Consider the following 21425-nt stretch of genomic DNA (forward strand, 5'->3'; position numbering starts at 1 on the left):
TCCTGAAAATCTTGTTACTCTCTAAAGTGCCACTGCACTCAAACCACGCTGATACTAACGCTCTTTAAGGAAAAGAAAAATGGTAGCTAGTTGTACAGGCGAGCGGGGGAGGGGGGAGTGAACACGCGCGCCTCCTCTGGCCGGAACGTCACGGCGCCCTGACGCGTGAGGTAAACACAATGTGCCGGCGGAAGCCCGGCTGTGCGACTGCCACTGGGCTGTGGAAGGGCGGAGGGCGGAGCGGGGAGCAAACTCGGACGGTCTTGTATGGCGGCGGCTTCTGCTGGTTTCCGCCTTGGTACAACAGAGTAAGACCAGTGACGAGGCCTCAGGAAAGCGGCTGCGGACGTGGTAGCCAAGAAGGGGGAATAAAGACGCCGCGTTCCGAAGGGCAGTTAAATTGGTTGCCGAGTAAGTTCTCTCCCCCCCCCCCGCTTGCCCCGCCAGTTGGAGAGAGGCGCTGGTGGTTGTCCCCGCGGCTGCCATTTGGGGAGGGGGCAGCGCGTCCGAGCGGAAGGGCGACAGGAGCGGGGGTGGAGAATCTGCACCTGCGGCCCTGGCCGCTGAGAAGGGAGAGGGAGGCGACGCTCCGGGGTTCTTGTCCTTGGGCTTAAGCGGTACCTTTGCCGCGTCCTTCTCGCCGCCTCCCCCCTTCCCGATACTCTGGCGAAGTAACAAGTGATCTCTTCTAAAGGTGAAAGGGTGACACTGACTGACACACACAATGTTTACATGGTAACACACGTCCATGGCACGTAGCTTTCATACGTAAGGCTTAAATCGGGCTGGACTGTGAATGTGAAACCGGGTAGACTTGACTTTCGTTTCCTCATCTTAGTTGGCAGAGAGGCTTCTGTTTGCCGGTACGAATTCTGGCTCCCAGGGAGGCTTCTGCCACGGTACTATACTACTGTTTTTCAGGTACTACAAGATTCTTTGTTGGTTTTGCGGCAACACGCTAAGACAGCTGAGCCCTTTGCAGTTTTTATTCACCATTAATATTCACGGGTGGCCCAAGAGATATTCTGCAGTGCTTCTTCTTGGTCCAATTTGCATGTGACATTGATGAGGAAAGAACTTTTCCAGAAGACTTTACACAGGCTCAGCATTTTATTTAAACTGAGATACCCATACAAAGCAACTACATGTACTGTGTTTGTATTCCAGAGGTTTGTAACCCTTTTAAATACTGTGCTGGTGTGATGACATAGTATATGTAGCTGCTTTGCTTAGGAAATGACACATTTTAAATGAGACACTGGACGTATTTGCAGTTGTATGGGAAGCTCTGCCTTGCCAATATGGTGTTTAAATTGGACCTTACTGACTCACTCTGATAATGCAAACCTAAACAGAGTTACTCCAGTCTAAGCTCATTTAAATCAATAGTCTTAGACTGGAGTAACTCTGCTTAGGATTTCTCTGTAATGGTGTTTTCTTAGGTATGGGTTAAATTGTTCCAAACTGAGAGTGCAGGAGCTCATATAGGCCTGTAGATACATCTGTAATAGTATATGTTTTCTCTTCCACATATGTGAGGTAAAAGGAAGAGGCCCTTTTAGGGTCATGTGTTTAAAAAGTAAACCATCCCTTAATGTGTTTTGGATCATATTGTTGGTGAGAGTGTTTATATACTTAAGGTGGCACAGATTCTTAATGATGTCCAATGAACAATGAACTTGTGAGTGCCTAGTACAGTCTATTGTTTGAATCTTTTCAAGCATCAAGTCCCATTCTCACTACAAGTGAAATGTAAAAAGTGGCAGAGATATAGAGCAGAATATTTTTGAGCTCACTATTTTCTTTGGAAATGTTTCCATTTCTAAAAATTCCTTGTTTCATGCAGTTTCATGCAGTTCATAAGGATGAATGGATGCCATTTCCAAACCTGGCAGTTTCAGAGTTGTAATTAATTTATTGCAAGTGATTGTATCTAGAATTGTGTGAAGAAAATAAATGTTTTATTGACTTGTACATGTATGTTTTATGCATGTAGCCAATAAAACATGTATGTTTTATTGGCTTTAGGATGGTGGAGATAAAACTACAAATACATGTACTAGTACATGTACTAGTACATGTACATTACATGTACATGTACTAATCCAAATAAATTCAAATTAAAAATCAAGCTACAAATTCACCTGGTAAGTGCAGGTTGAAGGAAAAGCAAAGCTGAATTTCTCACTTGTTTGTTTCCTGTCACATAGTTGAAGGAATACTTAATTACCAATCTGTTAGGGAACTAATAGGTGATGGTTCAATGATGAGGGGCTCCAAATCTGCTGGAGCAGAAGAATGAACATCTGTATCCATGGTGTATCATTCAGTTCTTTGGGTTACTTCTTTTTATTATTATATCAAAATAAAGATGCTAAATCAGATCATGCTGTATTTAGGTTATTAATAATTTTTCTGAAAAATTTCCAACTCTGATTTTTACAGAAAACCCACATCACTGAAAACCAATGTTTTTCAAGGAAGAATGTTTTGCTGAATGGCTGTTTTGCTACTCTTGGTGGATTCAGAGTGAGGATGAGGCAGAGCTGTGGACCTCTTTAAGAGCTGTATGTTCTCTGCCTCTGAACTTTCTTTGTGTAAATTTACTAGAATAATATCTGTGTCATCCCATTTCAGAATTCTGTTGCCTACTATGGACAGAAATGTTTCTCTGTAGAAAACAGAGAACAACTGTTTTGAGGAGTTTATTCTTATACATAAAATTGACTGATTGATACAAAAATAAGACACAATAATAGCTAATGCTTTTTTATCTTTGTTCAGCCTTAAGAATATACATGATTTTTTCCTGCCCCACCTGAGGGGTGTTACTAAGCAAATGTTTGTTTTGAAGGATCTTTTTAGTATGTTGCTTGTCTACAAGTGGCCTTCTTAGCTCCTTTATATTGGCTTTACAAAGTTCCACTTGTTCCTACTTCAGATTGGGACATTACAGTGGCCCAAGATCATGCTGAATGAAGTGGCCTCTGTGGCTCTGGTAGCACTGTATGGTCAAACCTAGTCAGTGGCAGCGAAAACAGAAATAGGCTCACCCATTGCTTTTTCCCTAATGACTTAGTCAGCACTTGACCAGTGGTGGCATGAGAGGTAACTGGTGTAGGTGTGTGCATCACCGATGCTGAGTTCAGACCCAGCTGCTGGTAGCATGGAGAAGGCACCTGGCAAGCCTACACCTGTCACAGGTGACATTGCCCAGGTCCAAGCTGAGCAGATCCTGCAGGCTGTCAGGGCTTGGTTTGCTCTGGCCACCCAATAATAGTGGTCTACTGGGAATTTTCTAGATAAGTTAAACACACCTGCCACAATTCTTACCTTCATCAGAAAGCTGTAGGTTTATTGGTACATTTTGTTTCCTACTTTCTCTAAGTATCCTTGCATTTCTAACAACAATATGGGATTAATAGAAACAAGCCTCCAGCCGAAAGGTATTTCGGCACAAATATGATTGTTCGAAGAGGGGTTCTTGGCTACATAGGCAGCTACTTTATTTTAACAGTATAGGTGATTGTTTCCTTGAGGCTCAAATGAAGATGCATCCACAACGTCTTAATAGTTCGGTAGTAGATTGATTTTGAACTAGATCTCTCTTGCAGTGTGTGTACAATACCAGACAAAAGCATATATCAGGAAACATCCTTTTATTTATATTAAGTCCCCTTTCAACTTTCCACTTTGTACATTTTGAATTGACTGTCCAACAGTATTGTTTGGTAAGAAGTTTTGTCCTTTTTCCTGTAATTCAGTCAGATGGCATTGTATTGAATAAGCCTCAATGCAGTAAGATGTGTAGTCTAACTCATAAGAATTAAGAGATGCCACTCCCCATATCCAACTTCTGTTAACATAAATTTGAGAGGAAAAATAAGTATGAACTTCCACCGCTGTATATGGTTGCTTCACCGCTGCCCTTTCTGTGTTACCCTGTGTAGGTAGTTTTTTCATCCTTGGGTGGTGCATATGTTTTCTAGGTCATTATTGAATATGAATATACAGAATGTACATTCTGTACAGGAGTATGTGACCCTTGAACTTTCTGTTAAAGGCAGTAGTCTTGCTTGAGCATCAATTCTCCAGTTATACATGTGTTTGTATACTATGTTGTGTCAGTATTACTACCATGAGTGATTGGCATCTATGCCTTAGAAATTTTATTGATGTGCTCAGTTTTCATATAATCTCATGCTATAATTTTTAAAAGATGGACATACGTGTTGCATATGTGTGGATCGGATGCCTTCTAAACTTCTATGGGTACAGGCAGGGGAATAATTATCATCACTTCCGCCCCTCCCATGGCAGCCCAAAATACTCTTGAAATGCTGATGCTGGGAGATGGGGGAACCCCCTCCTCAGGAATAGTGAGGGGAGAGTCAGAGCTTTCTTGTGGGAGGAGGGATTGGCAACTTCCCCCGCCCCCCAAATCTAGATGAGATTCAAGCCTATGCTACAACAGATCATATTTTTCCTTACTTATAACAACAGTTTGTAACATCTAAGCTGAGAGGCAGTGACTTGCTTGAGACCACACTGTCAGCTTCTTGCATAACAATATGAATCTCAGATTTTCATGCCTAACCCAGTGCTATTCAGCATAATTGGTCTCATTTTGAAGATATGTTTGTTTTATTTCCCTGCAGGTTAAGAGTGAAGAGTTATTATGATGGGAGAGGCTACAAAACCTTGTTTTGCCAGGCGCAGTAAGGAACGGGGAATTATAAGTGATGATGACTTCCAGAAGTGTGCTTTACGTCATGATTACCAAGCAATGGATGATTATGGAAATGGACACAACAAGATGGACATAGGAACTGAGAAAAGAAAGGGAGCACTGGGTCACTATGGAACAAGTCCCAGGAAGGGAGCACATGGTGCTTTGAGTAATCCAAATTCTTTTAAAAATACTGTTCACAATCAGGGGACAAGGATAAATGATGCCCAGAAAGACCAGATTAAAAAGTGGGTATCTGACAACCATTGTACTAATTCTGACAGTTGGAGAGAATATAAATCTGCAGCACGGATTCCTGTGCTTATCAGGCTGAGGAATAATTCTGTTCATGACTGCGAGGACCTAGGAAGCAGAAATGTAAGGCGGCAGCTTCAGAGAGATATAACAAATGAGGAAGCATCAGATAAGAGAGGGAATTCTGGTAATGTACACATTTTTCAAAAACTTTTAAAAAACTGTTTTAGATACTCTTATTTAGTAATTGGAATCTAAATTGCTTTTATGTATCTTATCTATTCTATCTTTCAGCTCTGGGAAATATTAAGGATTTTATGTAACAAGGATTTTATGTGCTATTTATTTTAAGCTACAGTACAAAGTATTATTCTTACTAGGAATGCATAACGGAAAAAACAAGCCAAAAATACACACACAAATCGCTGGTTTAGCTTTTTAAAGTGGCTTCTAGAACGATGAACCATATCCGGGAAACTAAATTGTAATGAGTACTTCCCACCAAAAAGTTTGTGTTTTGTTTGGTTCTGTACCTTCCAGTGGCAGGCAGGCTCTGAGCGCGCCTTGCGGGGCAGCATCTTGTTTTCCTGAATAGCATTCACCAATCAGATCCCAAGGGGAGAGAGATCTTATATTATTAATCAACTCTTTTGGCAGTAAGGGGGAATGAGATCAATGTGCATGACTGCATCTCCCCACTACCACCCTGTTGCTACCCAGGAAATGGCATTGTTTCCCTCCCTGCCAATTGGGTCCTCACAACGGGAGACCCCTCCCTTCCTATCAGCTTTGGAAATGTTTGGAGGGAGACTTCAATCATAGGCTGCAATTCTAAAGACTTTTCCCTGGGAGTAAGCACCATTGAATAACATGGCACTTCCATCTGAGTAGACTGGTTTAAAATTGGTTCCATAGTCTTTCAGGGCTCCTTTTCTGAATCAAATGGCAAATGTATACCTACTCTGCCCATTCAGAAAAATCCTGCCTGCCCCCACCCCAGCTTCAACCAGTACAGTGCAGCAGCATTAAATCAGTCCTGCTTCATGTTCTTCTCTGTCACCCAAGTGCTTGCAAGCGGCAAGAAAAACGGCTGCTTTACAGCTGATGGGAGGGGATTCCCATCAGCTAAAAAAAGCCTTTTAAAATGCCCTCTGCTTTCTTCGGCTGATGGGGAATCCCACTCCCATCAGCTGTAAAGCAGCGGCATTTGAAAGCAACACTTTTTTGCCATTTGCAAAGAAAAGTGCTGCTTTGAGCTCCGATTGTTGAATCTTTACAGAGTATACTGAAGCATTTAAACACCCAAATTGTTTTCCTGCTTCAGGTAAACCCGAAGTAGGAAAACCGAATTTTTCTCGGGTGCACACCCCAACACCTAATTCTTACAACTACTCTAGAAAAATTGGGTCATGGCTCAGTGGTAGAAAACATGTTTTGCAGGCCTAACATGCTATCTCAGTAAGACATTTTTGCACCAAAACTGTAGACTTCACCTGAAGCTTCAGTTCTTCAGTGTTCAGGAATTCAGTACTTTGTTTAATTATGGGAATACAGTGAGCTTTTAAGAAATTCCATAAATTTTTGCAACGGTGCTGAATGCAGTTTTGTTCTACTAACTGTTGAAAAGAAATGAAGAAACATAGGAAGCCAAGAAGATCAAGGAGGATAAGAAAAGAAGAGAATGATCAAGATGATAATATGGATGGACCAGTTATAGATGAGTCTGCACTGACAGCAAAGGAATTGCTAGGGTTGCAGCAAGCTGAAGAACGACTGAAGCGAGACTGTATTTACAGGTTGAGGAAGGTAACTATTTCTGTGCTATTGATTATTCTTATTTTTGTCTTGTTTAGTGTTCTGTCTCATTGTTCTCCTCCCTGTTTATGTATGTCTATGGTTATGTTTATATGTTTTATTTAATTGTTTTAAACATTTTAATCTCTTTTCATCTGCATTTTAAACATTGTTTTGGCTGTTCACCACTATGGGGATCCTAGTTTGGATGAAAAGCAGCTTATGAATGTTTTAAATAAGTATTGTGCTTTCACTTGCCTTGTTCTTTAAATATTCTAAGTTAAGAACTATGATTTTTAGATGAGAATAAGAGAACTGAGTGTATTTAGCCTTGTGAATCAAAGAGAGTATATATTAGAAAATTGTTTAAAGAGGATAATGCTTCTAAATTACAGTCAGGAGGGTAGAAGGTACAACTCTTAATTTTATGTGAGAACCTGTGATTTATTGCTTAGATGTGCAAAGTAGATATTTAATTTTGTTTATTTGATGTGATTTATCCATACAGTGTAGTTCATCTATTAATTTTATTGATGCACAAAATGCATACATTTTACAGGGAAAAAATCTGTATGAAGAAACCAAATCTATATTTTTAATTATGAACTTGGCCCCAGAGTGCAGAACTAAAAATTCGTAAGAAGATAAGAAGAAGCTTGCTGGACTAAGCCACTGATCCATCCAGTCTCACACAGTGGTCAACCACTTACTATTGAGGGCCAACAACAGGGCACAGAGGCCAAGACCTTCCCCTGAAGTTGCCTCCTGGTACTGGGATTCATTGTCTCTGAATGTGGAGATTCTTTTTAGTCATCATGGCTAGTAGCCAATGATAGACCTATCACTCATGAATCTGTCCATTCTCCTTTTTAAGCTGTCTTGAAGAAGAAGAGGTCTGCTGGAACTCTACACAGTGTAGACAAGTACAAAAGGGGTAGATGTTTCTGAGAGAGGTGGGAAGGAAAGCAATAGAGAAAGAAGAAAAGATGCAAGGGCTATGAGGTGAGGGGGAAGTAATACTGCAAGGAGGACCAGCTTGAGTGGTGGTAAGAGATTCCCTCCAGACTCGCTGATTAAACTTACAGAAGGGAAAAGCAAAAGCAAAATGTATTTTGGCTTGTACTCCTTGGTGAGAGGGTGAAATCACATCAAATATGTAAGTGAAATTACTACAAATAAGTAGAAAGACTTAGCTAGGTCATTGATAAGCGTTAGATAGTAAATGCTACCAACATGATGTGGCCACAAGGCTGGTCAAGTCAAGACAGAAGTTTTGATTACTTAGTTCAGATCAGGGCTCATTTGGAGGCGGAACGTGCTGGAACGGTGTTCCGGTAGCTCTGGAAAGAGGTCACGTGGGTTTTGGCTCCGCCCACATGATTCCTTTTCCTCCTGGCTGTCCTCGTCTTTAACAGCAGGCTCTGCTTCTTTATTCTTATTTGTGACTCGAGAGAGAAAGAGAAAGAAAATGAGTGAGTGAATGAGTGTAAGCCGAGTGGGGCTGGGCTTCAAAGGAATGTAAGCTGCTTAGAATTCATTCTGCTCTGCTGCTTGCTTTATTTTCATTTGTGACTCGTGAGGGGAGGGGAGAGAAAATGAGTGAGTGAGTGCAAGCCGAGTGGGGCTGGGCTCCAAAGGAAGTAAGCTGCTTTGAATTCATTCTGCTGCTTTATTTTCATTTGTGACTTGTGAGAGAGTGTGAGTGCGTGCGTGCGTGCAAACAAGCAGGGCTGGCTCTCCAGAGGAGGGTAAGCTGCTTTGAGTTCATTCTGCTTTAAGAAAATATCTGGAGATTTTTGCAGAAAGGGTCCTGAGGGGTGGATGGTGCCTTCTGACACATTTCTGGTGATGTTAGGGGGTGTGGCATATGCTAATGAGTTCCTGCAGTTCTTTTTCTAGGAAATGACCCCTGGTTCAGATCAAACTCATCCCTTGTCAAGGGAAAAAAATCTGAGGAGAAATCTCTTATATAGCATAGTTTTTAAAGTATTTTAAAGTTCCAACCTGACACTGACACTAGTAACAAACATGAAAATGCTGAAGGAGTAGTAATGTATGAACATGTGGTTGATAGTTTTATTCACATTATTAGCCACCATCATGAGACATGATGACTTGAGAGTGATACAACTTTCTAGCACAGTAGACAAGAATATACTAAAATGATTTCAGTTTGTAGGAACAAGGCATAATCTGGACTTGAGAGGCACAATGTTTTATCACAGGCAATATAACAGAAATAACTACAAAAATTTAATGGATTTTTGCATATTTCAATGTATGTCTCCGGCCCATAAATATAAAACCAATGAGAGATAGAATTCTGATGTGCTTGAGTGATTGTATGAGACTGTCTCTTTGCAGCTTTTCTGTAGGACTGTGTTGCTAGTTTCAGTACTATTATTATTAGTATTATTTTATTAAACTTTATTCATGTTTCCAGTATTTCTGTTATCATACTCTGTTGTATCTGTTTCCCTGAATGCCTTGTTGTTTATTATTGTACTTTGCTCAGTGAATGTCCTAGATGTTGATGAGATGTATTTTCACTTGTACTATGTAATCTCTCGGTGAGAAAGGCAGACTATAAATAAATAATAAAAAAAAATTAAATTATCCTTGATATTTTAATTCTGCATTTAAGTAACATTTCTTGACAAAAGTTTTGTTGCTGACTGGTAATATGTTGCTGTCTTTTAGCGACCTCGAAGCTACCCAACAGCCAAATATAGTTGCAAATTATGTGATACTTTGATAGAGTCTGTGGCATTTGCTCATAAGCATATAAAAGAAAAAAGACACAAGAAAAACATAAAGGTGAGCTAACAACGAGTCAAAGTATAACAGTATTCATATTCTTGTATATTGTACACATCAGAAATAAAATTCAAGATATCTGTATTTTGGCTATTTCTAAATACTGAAAAATTGTATCAATTGACAATAGAGTTATGTAATACGAACATACTTTCACATATATTAAGGCTTGCAAAACAATAATTATTTCCACATGTTTGCATCTTGCAATATTTTATTGTTGAAACTTCTTTAACCAGCTTAAACCAGGAGTATATACAGTATTGTGTGTGTCAGTCATAGAGGTTACAAGCGCTTAAATTATTGTTAGAAAATGTGTGTGGAAAAGTTAGCAACCCTAGATATAATTGATGAAATGTATGGCTAGCTGCTGTGGCCATTTGTTTATCCAGTTCCAGTGAAGAATCCAAGTTGAAAATCTGAGAAATAAGGGCATTTGCAAAAGACTGATGAGAATGGGTTCAGTTTTCCTTCAGTTTCGTGCTGTCATATGTTGACTTCATTGTGGGCTGTGTACCCTGTCTTTTCTTCAACTGCCTTTATTTATGTTGATACTTCTGGAGATGATGACTAATAGAAGAAGACTATTATAAATATACTGTAAATGACCACAGTCATCTTGCTATTCTACAAATAGGAACGGGATCCCAGCTGTTGTGATCAGGGTTATGGTGTTAATCTTTCATCTTTGGAAATCTACTTTACTAAAAATAAAGAATGAATGCAAAAGTTGTAACTTGCTAACATGTTTGCATTTTAATTTAGTGATATTGTTTAGTTTTTAACTACAGGAATATCATATTAATATCCCTTAACTTATCATCTCCCTGTATTTTATCTCCTTTTAGCCGTTTGCCTTCAATCCTTGGAGCATGCTTTTTACTCCCACTGCCTGACAGTCTCCTCATGGCTAAATCCAAAAGTCGTCTGGTTACTCTATCCTCATCCTCTTTGAATTCTTTGCTGTCTTTAATACAGTTCTTGCTTGGCTCCCTTCATAGACAGCTGATTCTCTTTCTGCCTGTGTGGTCACTCATTCAGCATTTGCACAGGGGGAAGCTCTTCCTCTTCTTGCTTCCCTCTTCACTGGCATCCTTACTGATCTGTTGTTGGGTCTTCTACTATTTTCTCTTCACACTATCTTTTGGGTGGCCACTTCAAGTACCATAGCTTTTGGTACCAGCTATAGGCAGATGATACCCAGCTCTTCCTGTCTACCCTGGAATGCACCCCTCCCCTCAAATCTTATCTGCTGTCTCAAGGTTCTGTTTGTTCTGCTTTATGACTGCCATGTTTGATGGTTTCATTGTCATCTCCGTATTTCCAAGGTGAAATTTCTCATCTTTCCTCACTCATAATGGCTTATCATATGTTCTTTGTATCCACTGACAACGCTGCTGTCCACTCTTTTATCAGCTATGAAACCTTATGTTAATGTATTCCTCTCCTTTGTTCCATTATCAAGGCATATGACATTGGGAAAATAAAACGCTTCCTCTCAATAGGATTTCTGGTTCATTCTGTGGTGATTTCTCATCTTGACTACTCCAGACTTATTTCTGGCCTTTCATTTTTCTGCCAAACAATTCACTGTCAGTCAGATCACTTAATGCTGCATCTTAAATTTCTGCACTAACTTCCTGTCTGTTACATGAACATACCAGACTTCTTGCCCTTGCCTTAAAAACTTGTCATTATCTTGCCTCTTACTGTCTTCTTTTAACCTCATATCCCAAGATATTCCTGTCTGTCACTGCTTCATCTCCACCCACCTTTAGCTCTTCAAAAATTTCCCGCTACCTTAAACAGCTAAACTCTGCTTTGTTGGATTCTGTGCCTGAAACTGTCTTCCAGAATACCTCTGTGATGCTTACTTTGCTTTTATAAAACAAGATTTTTTGGGTGGTTGAATATTAGTCTTTGTATACTATCAGTAAGTATAATAGTACATAAATTTTAACAGTTTTTCCAGGGTATTTTAATTGGTGTTTTATTTCCATCTGTACTGTATATAAACATTACTTGTAGGTAATCGTGCTGAGTACACTTTCATAGTTTGTTGAAATTACTGAGGAAATATCCAGATTTTCCTGCTCTTACCTTTAAAGGAAAAGCAAGAAGAACAATTGCTGACAGCCCTGCCTCCACCAACACCTTTGCAGATCCAAGCTGTTGACGTTGCCATTGAGAAAGTAGTGCAAGAATTTGGTTTAAATAATGAAGATGTGGGACAGAGGCTCAGAATTAAAACTACAATGGAAAATGTGTTGCATCAAAAATTGCCAGGTAAATCTATTTGAAAAATGTTTTTTTAAAAATGAAGCCATCTATTAGTTTTATTCTGATAACTTTTATCTCATTTCAGCCCTGTGTATATTTTCCCTGTACCTTAATAAACACTGAAGGATTTTGGAAGTGAGGCCTATGTGATTCCTGTACCAGTTCTGGATAAACTCTGCTGTTACAGACAACATAGGATTTCTCCTTTACTCTGCAGTTTCAATTAAAATTTATAATTTCCCTTCACTTACAGATTGTTCTCTAAGACTGTATGGGTCTTCCTGTAGCAGATTTGGTTTCAACAATTCTGATGTAAATCTAGATACCCAGTTTCCAGCCAGTGTAAGTGTGATAATTTTCATTAATAATATTGCATAAATTAGGGCAGCTTTGCACTAATTTTTGAAGTAAAATGATTGATAACTGTCATAATAGTATTATAAAATGGTATCCTGGAGATCTACGAATAGCAAAATAAAATGTTTGGTTGTGTAATACATATGCATACATTTCCTAGGTTCATACATGTTGATGTAAACTAAAATCTAAATAAGATTCTTCTCTTCAATATGGTCATTGGAACATTATCCCTGTACAGGAAATTAGCTTATTTTATCCTCAGATATTCTTCCATCTAAAATCTGTAGTAAAAGGACCAAGAAACTAGTATGTGTTTGGTTGAGTAGTATGTTAAATGTTTTTAAAAAAGCCACTAGATAATATTTCAAAATATTCATGCAAAGCATAAATACTTAGCGAATTAAGAAATATTAAAATTCTATAGCTTACTACCTTTTTTCACAGATGTCCCAACCAGATGTTCTGTTACTTGTACAAGAAAGCCTAAAGAACAGTGGTAAGGTGCATTCATTCTGATATGTAGGTAGCCATTTGTTTTCTCACATCATGTGAGAATTAGTCACTTCTGTGCAAGTAGCTCTGTGGAGACATCTACTGAGGCAGTATGCGTGAAAGAATGTCTGACAATTAGAGTAATTGTACATTTCTGCACATAGCAACCATAAGAAGTTCCATGAAAATTATCACGGGGAGCTGGAGTAGTTGTTCATGGCCTACCAATGGCCTGGTGCAGCAAGAATAATGCACTATGTAACGTATGCAGATTACCACCTTTGTGGTAATCGATTAATCTGGAATAGCGTCTGTCTACTGGCTCCATAATTGGACACAAATGTGTATTAAATTGCCATTTCGTTTATAAACAGAATCCACTCAAAGTCAGTGGGGCATATTAGCTAAAGACTGCTGGAGATTAAAACAAGATATGTTAGTGATTCTGAGTGTGCATCATGGTTAGAGAGGAGCAGAATGTCATCCAGTTAGTCATTGATGTAAGGTGGTAGAGTGTTTCCTGCAAGTACACTAGCATAAACATATGAATCACACAAATACCTCTGCTTTCTACTGATACACTTTTTTGTGAATGCAAACACAGGGATATGACCTCCATGTATCAACTACTATTATGAGGAGAAACAGCCTATAATAGTTTCAGGTGGCTAGGCTGCAGGATCCATACCTTTAATTATCACATGAAAAATTACATTCATGTGAATACACTTTTGAAAGACAAGCAAGGGAGCAGAGGATTTTCTTTAATGTGCAAGAGAGATTTCTATATATTAGTTGTACCTTTGATAACATGATTTATGTGACTTTCCCCCCCTCTAGAATCCTTTATTGATGTTGATGCAGATTTCCACGCTAGAGTGCCTGTGGTGGTGTGTAAAGAAAAACAAAGGTCTCTGCAATTTTATGTGTTGTTCCAGCATACGGCAATGGAAATTACATTCCCATCCCTGAAAGGGATTCTTTTTGTAGTAGTAATTTCAAAGATCTTTACATGCAAAAGCAATGATATGGTTGAAACATTTCTAGCTTAGAATTAAGGTAGTTAAGGTCCTTCTGTATTTCTCAGTTATCTAAAAATTGCTTTCATTCTGTTCTTTGCCTTGAATTGACTTGTTTGCTTAGGGGGGGAAAGCCTTGTCTGTGTGGACTTATGGCTTTAACCCAGAATGAGGTCCTGGCTTACCTCCTGAGACTCATCTATGTTCTACTAAGCTATTTTCTCCAAGGCCTCTCAACTGAAAGGGGAGAAGGTTCATTTGTCATTCTGATCCTCCTGCTCTCCAGCTTTCCTCCTGTTCTGTGTGGGCTGCCTTTTCTTCATAACCCTGCGCTGTTCCACTTATGACGGCCCAGTTCCAGACTATGCATGTCTGGCAGTCACTCTGGCCCTGCCTAGACAAAGATCCTTTGTAGGTAGGGTGTGGCCTGAGCTCCAGGTGCCCTGGGGAAGTTCTCCCCAGCAATTATTCTTTCTCCATCCTGCCCTCTTCAACAGCAGCTGTGTCAATTTCTGGCCCACCAATGAGCTGTAAGACAGGCCAGGAATTAAAGGGCTCAGCAGCTGCACTGCCTCCTTGTACAGCATCTATCCTATGGCCTGCAATGTGGCTGCTGCTAGTACACCTCCCCTAGTCGCCACCCAGGATAGGGTAGGGTGGCTGCCTAATTCAAGTTTTCAAAGGTGATGTCATATATAAGCCCACAAGAGTCAGGATTGCAAACTATTCTTTGTGTAATGGGCAGAAGTATGTTATGGGAGATAGGTCAGTACTACTGAAAACTGCTTCTTTTCTGTCCCTTGATTAAAAACGTGATGTAATCATGTACATAGTGATATCACATTTCTACTACATGTTGCTGAGGGACTGCAGAAGAAATGCAGAACTGCTTCTCCAGTTATAAGTAGTTCCATCCTCTGTATTGAATGATGGGTTTTTAAAAAGAGCTTTATGTTTTTGCCTTTGTCATTTTAGCGGTCTTGTTTGCAGAGTAAGTGCAGGGAATGAAAATGCTTGTCTAACGACAAATCACTTGGCTGCCCTAGGAAAGCTAGAACCTCATCTAGTGCCCCTTGTTGTTGCTTTCAGGCACTGGGCCAAGGTAAGTGTGACTGGTTTATGTAAGTAGTAACTAATATTTAGTCAGTATTGTCTGTTCTTCCAGGTGATCTCTCTCTAATCCATTCTCGTTGTTATGGAGGTATTTCTTGATCCTCCAGTTGAACAGGATCCTGGAGGTGTAAAAAGTTGTTCCTCTTATCTGTCTAACTCTAAAAGTGTGCGGTATTTTGTGTAACCATAGGTGGTTCAAACCATGTCTTGTAACTGTTCTTAGAAGTGTGTTTGCAAACCATAGTTCCAGCTAGCCATAATTAGTGAAATGCTTCAGTATTTTTAGCTTTAAAAAATGAAAGGAAGTGATAGTGAGAATTCATCCATGAAAGGGGAAACAGGGCAAAGAGGATATAAGTTCCCAAGTCCCCATAGTGATCCCAGTGTTCTTACTGCATCTAGGGGATTGGACAACATTACTTTTATGCCAACCACTTGTGTGGTGTGATTATAAATTCTACTTCAAATGTTCTTTAATTTATAATTTGCTTAAAAAACAGGAAGAGTGGCTGTGGCTGTTGTTTCTTCACCTAAGTGTGGAAACTAAGACCAGACATGTCCTGTAATGATCCTACAAGCAGTAATTCCTGTGTTCCTTTATACTGTATGGAGTTGATACAATCCATAATGGTGCAATACTATTTTTGTTTAATGCCTTAATGTGGATCAGCACTACTGTTGATCTGGCAGCATTAGAATCTCTGCATGTTTAGTCCCAACAGTTAATAAAACCGAAATGTTGCTGTAGAGTTCTCAGGTTTTTCATATATATTATGAATGCTGTGTTCTGCAGTGGAGTGCAGAATACGGTGAAAGGGATTGGCATTGCTGTCAGTGAAGCCCTAGCACTAGCATGGCAACGCATCGCCAAAGTGAAGGGTATATCTGAATACCTGCAGCTGTGTGGTTCTGCTGCCATTGTTTAGTACAGAGTGCTGTTGCAGCTGTAGAAGCAGCCTTTGCTTTGAGTTGGTACAGTTAAGGTGGCAGAAGGAGGTCAGGCTATCAGTTTTCCCAATAATGTTTTCGATTTATGTTCTGTCAATGGTTGTTTTAGAATATCTATCTGACAAAGAAATTTTAAATAATATTTTTCTCCCATCTGTTTATAGTTATGTTGTGCAGATCGTCCTGAAGAAGGCGGCTTACCACCCTATGTATTTGCATTAATGGTCATTTTCTTTCTGCAACAGAGGAGAGAACCCTTTCTGCCTGTTTATTTAGGATCTTGGGTATGTGTATATTGCTTAAGAGTTTTATAAAATTTGAGTTCATAGTTTTTTATATGAATGCAAGATAACATACTGGGATTTTTTGCTTGTCTGTTTTTTTCACAAGAAACTTAGAAAAATTAATATTTATCTTAACACTGTGTTCATTTCTCTGTGTGTATTTCCCATCAGAATCAGCAACATTTCTTCTCAGAGTATAGGATAAGGGATATTATGTAAAGTACAGAATCTTTCTGAAGCTTTCCTTCTGTATCATATCTGATATGATATATACCTGCCTGCATATCTAATTTTGTCTGAAGAACCCAAGTACTTGCTGAGAAACTTTGTGAAAACAGCACTGCAGTGGAAGTACTGCAACTTCTATAGCAGATTGAAAAGATGGTGGTTTGGAGCCAGGGTAACTTGACCATCTCCAGCCCAGTTCTAATGAATGGTTTGTTAAATGATTTAATTTTAAAGTATTCACAAAATTAAAGGCTTCTAAACCTAAGATATATCACAGGCAAAAAATTAAGGTTAGACCTTTTCTACATTGAACAATAATCAATGCTTAATTTTAAAAAATCGTCATGGTGTCTGCAGTGTGAACATTTTATCAGCCATATAGAGTCGTTTTAGAGCATCAACAAACCTGTTGCTATACATGATCCAGTGGACATAATAAGGCTTTTAAAAAAAATTGGAGAAAGTTCTTTGCTAACTTCTCATAAAAGAGTGTGTCATGGTATAAAAGTTGTCTTATGAATAGCAGTGATAGGATAAGAGGAAAAGTTGCCTTATGAATTATTAATTGGTTAACTAAGCAGGTGATAGACATATAAATTGACAGTTGTCACAATGGAAATGACTTAAGGTTTTAGACTTGGACGCATAGAAGAAAATGACTAAGAGGAAATGTATTAGAAGTTTTTAAAATTATGAATGATGTAGACTCTTCCATAATACTAGAACTAATACTAGCAAATGAATTAGCAGGATTGTCTGCATCTCCCTTTTTCATATTATTAGAGGTGCAGATGTACAGACTTTCCTGTTTTACCCCAGTGATGAATTTACCCAGTTGGCCAAGGTCTCAATTGATTAGACTCTGGTGAAATTTTTCCCTTCTCGGTATCAGAAAGAGTCAAAGCCTTTTAGTCACTGCCACCACTAAAGGTTAGAAGACGACTACTGATTAAATCCCATAGAACTTAACCTTTTATTTTTCAACTGCAACAAAAATTGCTCTTTAGACTTTTCCCTTTGCTTCTTATTACCGTTCCCTTTGAGCATAAGATAACTCTTAGGCACCAATACTAGCTTAGCAAGAAAAAACTCCACAAAGGGGTCCCCATTCTTTATCTCTTGCTTTTGTGTGTGTAAAGTGTTGTCATAGCAACCCCATAGGGTTTTCAAGGCAAGAAACAGTGTTTTGCCATTGCCTGCCTCTGCATAGCAACCATAGACTTCCTTGGTGGTCTCCCATCCAAGTACTAATCAGGACTGACGCTGCTTAGCTTCCAAGAGCTGATGAGATTGGGCTAGGCTGGGCTATCTAGGTGATGGTGTCATTTGGTTAATGTGACCCAAATTATGCTTTTTTGTATAAGCAGAGTGATCGGAAAATAGTGCTAATTTCATTGAAATAACATTTTACTTATAATTAAGCCTTTGATTTCAAGAAAGAGAAAAAAGCTGAACAAAATACTTATTAGCAACTGCTAAACAAAGCATAAATAAAACTATGGAGGAGTAAACTCAATCATATTTCAAATTTAAATTCAGTGACCAGGGTACAGTTTCTGTATACAGTAGACTAAATAGATCTTGGTCTGATACAGCAAGGCAGTTCTTTATGGTAATTTTTAGTGGCTTTCTAACATATAATACTGTGTCCTCTATATTTATAATACTGGATTTTATCCCCAAATGTAATTACTTCTAATGATGTTTATTTTCTATATACCTGTTGCTAGATTGGAGGATTTTCATTAAACAGATTAGTGGACTTTAATCTAAAGGACGTTGAAAATGACACTGTGGTATGGGAGCACAGTTCTGCTGTCAATGAGACCAGTTCTTCAAAGGAATCTTCTCCCAAGAGTGGCAAGGTATGTTAACATGTTAATGTTTTCAGAGGAGAAGATTAAGAGTACATTTAAAAACATTTGTTCTTTGCTACTTATTTTAACAAAGAAATTGGATATATTTCGTTATAATTCTCACATTCATAGTAAGCATGGAACAATTGATGATGGTGAAACACAATAATATTAACTGCACTTATATACTGCTCTTCTTAGTGCCCCACTCAGAGTGGTGAACAAAGTTAGTGGTGTTATTATTCTTACAGTTCAGCTGGGGTTGAGAGGAGTAACTTACTGAAGGCCACCTACTGAGCTCATGGCAGTGGTAGGATTTGAATCAGCAGAGTGCTGACTCTCAGCCCAACCGTTTACCCACTATGCTGGGTAAGTGACATCATAAAAATATTTGAGGTTAGAATACACATTGACTTCAGTGGTTCTGTGGACTTGATACAGCATTGGAAAACTGAAGGATTAAACTATCAAGTCCAACCCCAGCAACAAAACATGAGGGATTGTGCTTATCAGTGCTTGCCACCTGTAGGGCCGGATATTATTTGTTATTAAGAAAGCACTAGCATTTCTAATTTGCAGCTTATTTGCTAAATTGGGAGACAAAGTAGAATAGAAATGTTTACAATAATTATAACAGTTCATTTGTATGTTGATCTTCTAGAACAATTAGGGCCCACTCAGATGAGCAAAATCAGTGTTACTATCCCCACAGTGCAACTGGGGAGCTGGGGCTGAGAGGAGCGACTTACCCGAGGCCACCTGCTGAGCTCATGGCAGTAGTGGGATTCAAACCAGCAACGTGTGGCATTGCAGTTCAATTACTTAACCGTTATGCTCTCATTATTAATAAATGGATGTTTAATACTATATTCTTGCTGTTTTGTTTTTTGTGAAAAAATTGGTGAGTAACTTGATACGTATATAATGCACTTTTAAGATATGGTAAAATCTTGAGTTAATTACTGTTCTTTTTAATGCTTATTAAAACAATTTTAAGTTCTTGGAGTGGAATAAGCACATTCAGAATTAGTATTGGCATACCAGTTAAAGAAGGAAAAACAGTGATTGCCTCAGAAATACCTTCGTTTTAAACTAGTAATACTCTCACATTTTGCTTTTATGTTATATAATTAATTTTGATCCATTCAAGTCATTCTCAGTAATTTAAGATATTAAGATACACTTTTTACTGAAAACCCACAATATAGATTAAAAGACAAACTGTTGTGCCATGTTGTTGGTTTGAGCATGTATTTATGTCAATTGAGAGTACTATTTGATACTTTCAGAAGAAGATTACTTAAATTTGTAATCTACTAGTCTTCTCTTAGGAATTAAGTAAACTATAAGAACATGTTTGTTATTCATTGTTAATCTTGCAGTATTTGAAATAGCTAAGTATAATTGGATCACATATTTTGCTTCTTTTTGACATTAGCTGCAAAATTCCTTATATTAATTCCACATAATATAAAAATTCAATTGCATATATTAATATTGGCTGAACGTAGGATTATTGGCCTTGTCTTTTCTATTTGTTTCCTTGTTGCCTTGAAACGTTAAACCCTAAATGAAACTGATACTGCTGTTTTTCTGTTTTGAAATGTTTTATAACATATGCTTTTTTTTCTTGACAAATAGAATGATTCAGACTTTGCTTAAATTGGCAGGTCCCTTTAGTATTTGAGTCAGACCGTCAGTGTTCAATCCCAGTTGGGCAGCTCTGGGTTGAACTGCTTCGTTTCTATGCCCTGGAGTTTAATTTGGCAGATTTGGTCATCAGCATACGCCTCAAAGAAAAAGTCTCTCGTGAATCTAAGGACTGGCCTAAAAAACGGATTGCTGTGGAAGGTATCTGGAATTCGCTTAACTACAGAAGAGCCAAAGTATATTGAATATTGGAGAGATCTATTTGTGTCATTTTCAATATAGAGCCCTAGTTTTTGAGTGTGAGAGACATCTGCAAGTAAACTGGGGAAGGGTGAGATGCTTCTGACAGTTGCACATGCAGTCTTTACATAAGGAATTAGTGCTGTCCTCCTCTATTCTAATCAATGCGCTGTACAAACATCATTGTTTATTTCTTTCTAACCCTCAGCCTCTAAATTTGGTTTGTGCTGAAAGACAAAGAGCAGAGCCTGTGATTTGGGGGCGGAGGGGGAGGGCGGTTACAGCCTTTTGCTTTTCTGAGGTACTTTGAGGAAGTAGTATCAGGCTCACCTTTTCCTTTGACTTCCCATCAGAAGAGCATCTTTGGGTTAGTTATAGTGGAGCAAATTCAGACCATTCTTTTTCTTGATTGACTTGGGCTTAATACTATAAAAGCTGGATTTAGGGAAGGTGTGCACAAAACAAGCACAATAATAATAATAACATTTGATTTATATACCGCCCTTCAAGATGACTTAACACCCACTCAGAGCGGTTTACAAAGTATGTTACTATTATCCCCACAACAAAACACCCTGTAAGGTGGGTGGGGCTGAGACAGCTCTGAGAGAGCTGTGACTGACCCAAGGTCACCCAGCTGGCTTCAAGCGGAGGAGTGAGGAATCAAGCCTGGTTCTCCAGATTAGAGTCCTGCACTACACCAAACTGGCTGCGATGCATTGGTCCATGTCTCCCATATGTGGACCTGACTCCATACGCATCTGATTATTTTTCGTGCTTTCCCTTGCCACAAGTAGTTGTTTAAAGCAGTTGAATGTATAACAACCCATAGAAGTTGATGAGGAAATTCTCACTTTCAGCAAAACGTTTCTGGCGAATTTTGTGTGATGTAGCGTAGTGATTCCAAATATATAGGATGGTGTCTACCAGTGAAACACTAGGAGTTTGAGTTTGGATCTCATACATTCCCAGTGAGGAAATACAGTGAAGAGGTAGATCACAAATAAAATACATGAAGTCTTGCAAATGCTTAAGAACTCATAAAAACATATGTTTTCATTTTAATTCTATACACTAATCCTAATGCACCCTGCCTTATGTAGCTCATGCTAGACTATAGTAACTTACTTGATCAGGTGTATTCAGAGAGCCTTTGTGGTCTGGTTGATAGATGTTGAACTTGTACCTGAGAGAGCTGGGTTTAAAACATGTGTTCGCTCATTGGCTTGCTAAGGGGCTCAAGGCAAACCATTGTCTGAAATGCAATTTTGTATTTGTAAAATGAGATTTAGGACCATGCTAGACATTACCTGCAGATGTATATAACGTTATAACAGCCTTTTGTAAACTAAAAAATCTG

The 21425-nt window shown here is 38.8% G+C and overlaps 1 protein-coding gene across 2 annotated transcripts in view; it reads left to right on the plus strand.

Moving 5' to 3' along the window:
* The first annotated feature begins 235 nt into the window (after window positions 1-235).
* Window positions 236-21425, plus strand: part of TUT7 (terminal uridylyl transferase 7) — a 38980-nt gene continuing 17790 nt past the window's right edge. Inside the window, exons 1-13 of one of the 2 annotated variants that reach the window (XM_054986468.1) lie at window positions 236-411; window positions 2446-2567; window positions 4659-5171; window positions 6612-6790; window positions 9479-9595; window positions 11704-11881; window positions 12129-12217; window positions 12680-12731; window positions 13568-13637; window positions 14722-14848; window positions 15972-16091; window positions 18050-18184; window positions 19846-20026. In XM_054986468.1, the coding sequence (XP_054842443.1) occupies window positions 4679-5171; window positions 6612-6790; window positions 9479-9595; window positions 11704-11881; window positions 12129-12217; window positions 12680-12731; window positions 13568-13637; window positions 14722-14848; window positions 15972-16091; window positions 18050-18184; window positions 19846-20026 (1741 nt within the window). In that variant the 5' untranslated portion in view covers window positions 236-411; window positions 2446-2567; window positions 4659-4678. The remainder of the gene's footprint in view (window positions 412-2445; window positions 2568-4658; window positions 5172-6611; window positions 6791-9478; window positions 9596-11703; window positions 11882-12128; window positions 12218-12679; window positions 12732-13567; window positions 13638-14721; window positions 14849-15971; window positions 16092-18049; window positions 18185-19845; window positions 20027-21425) is intronic. The other variant, XM_054986469.1, reaches the window with a different exon arrangement.

The sequence above is a fragment of the Eublepharis macularius genome, chromosome 8 (genome assembly GCF_028583425.1).
Source record: "Eublepharis macularius isolate TG4126 chromosome 8, MPM_Emac_v1.0, whole genome shotgun sequence".
Classification (NCBI taxonomy): Eukaryota; Metazoa; Chordata; class Lepidosauria; order Squamata; family Eublepharidae; genus Eublepharis; species Eublepharis macularius.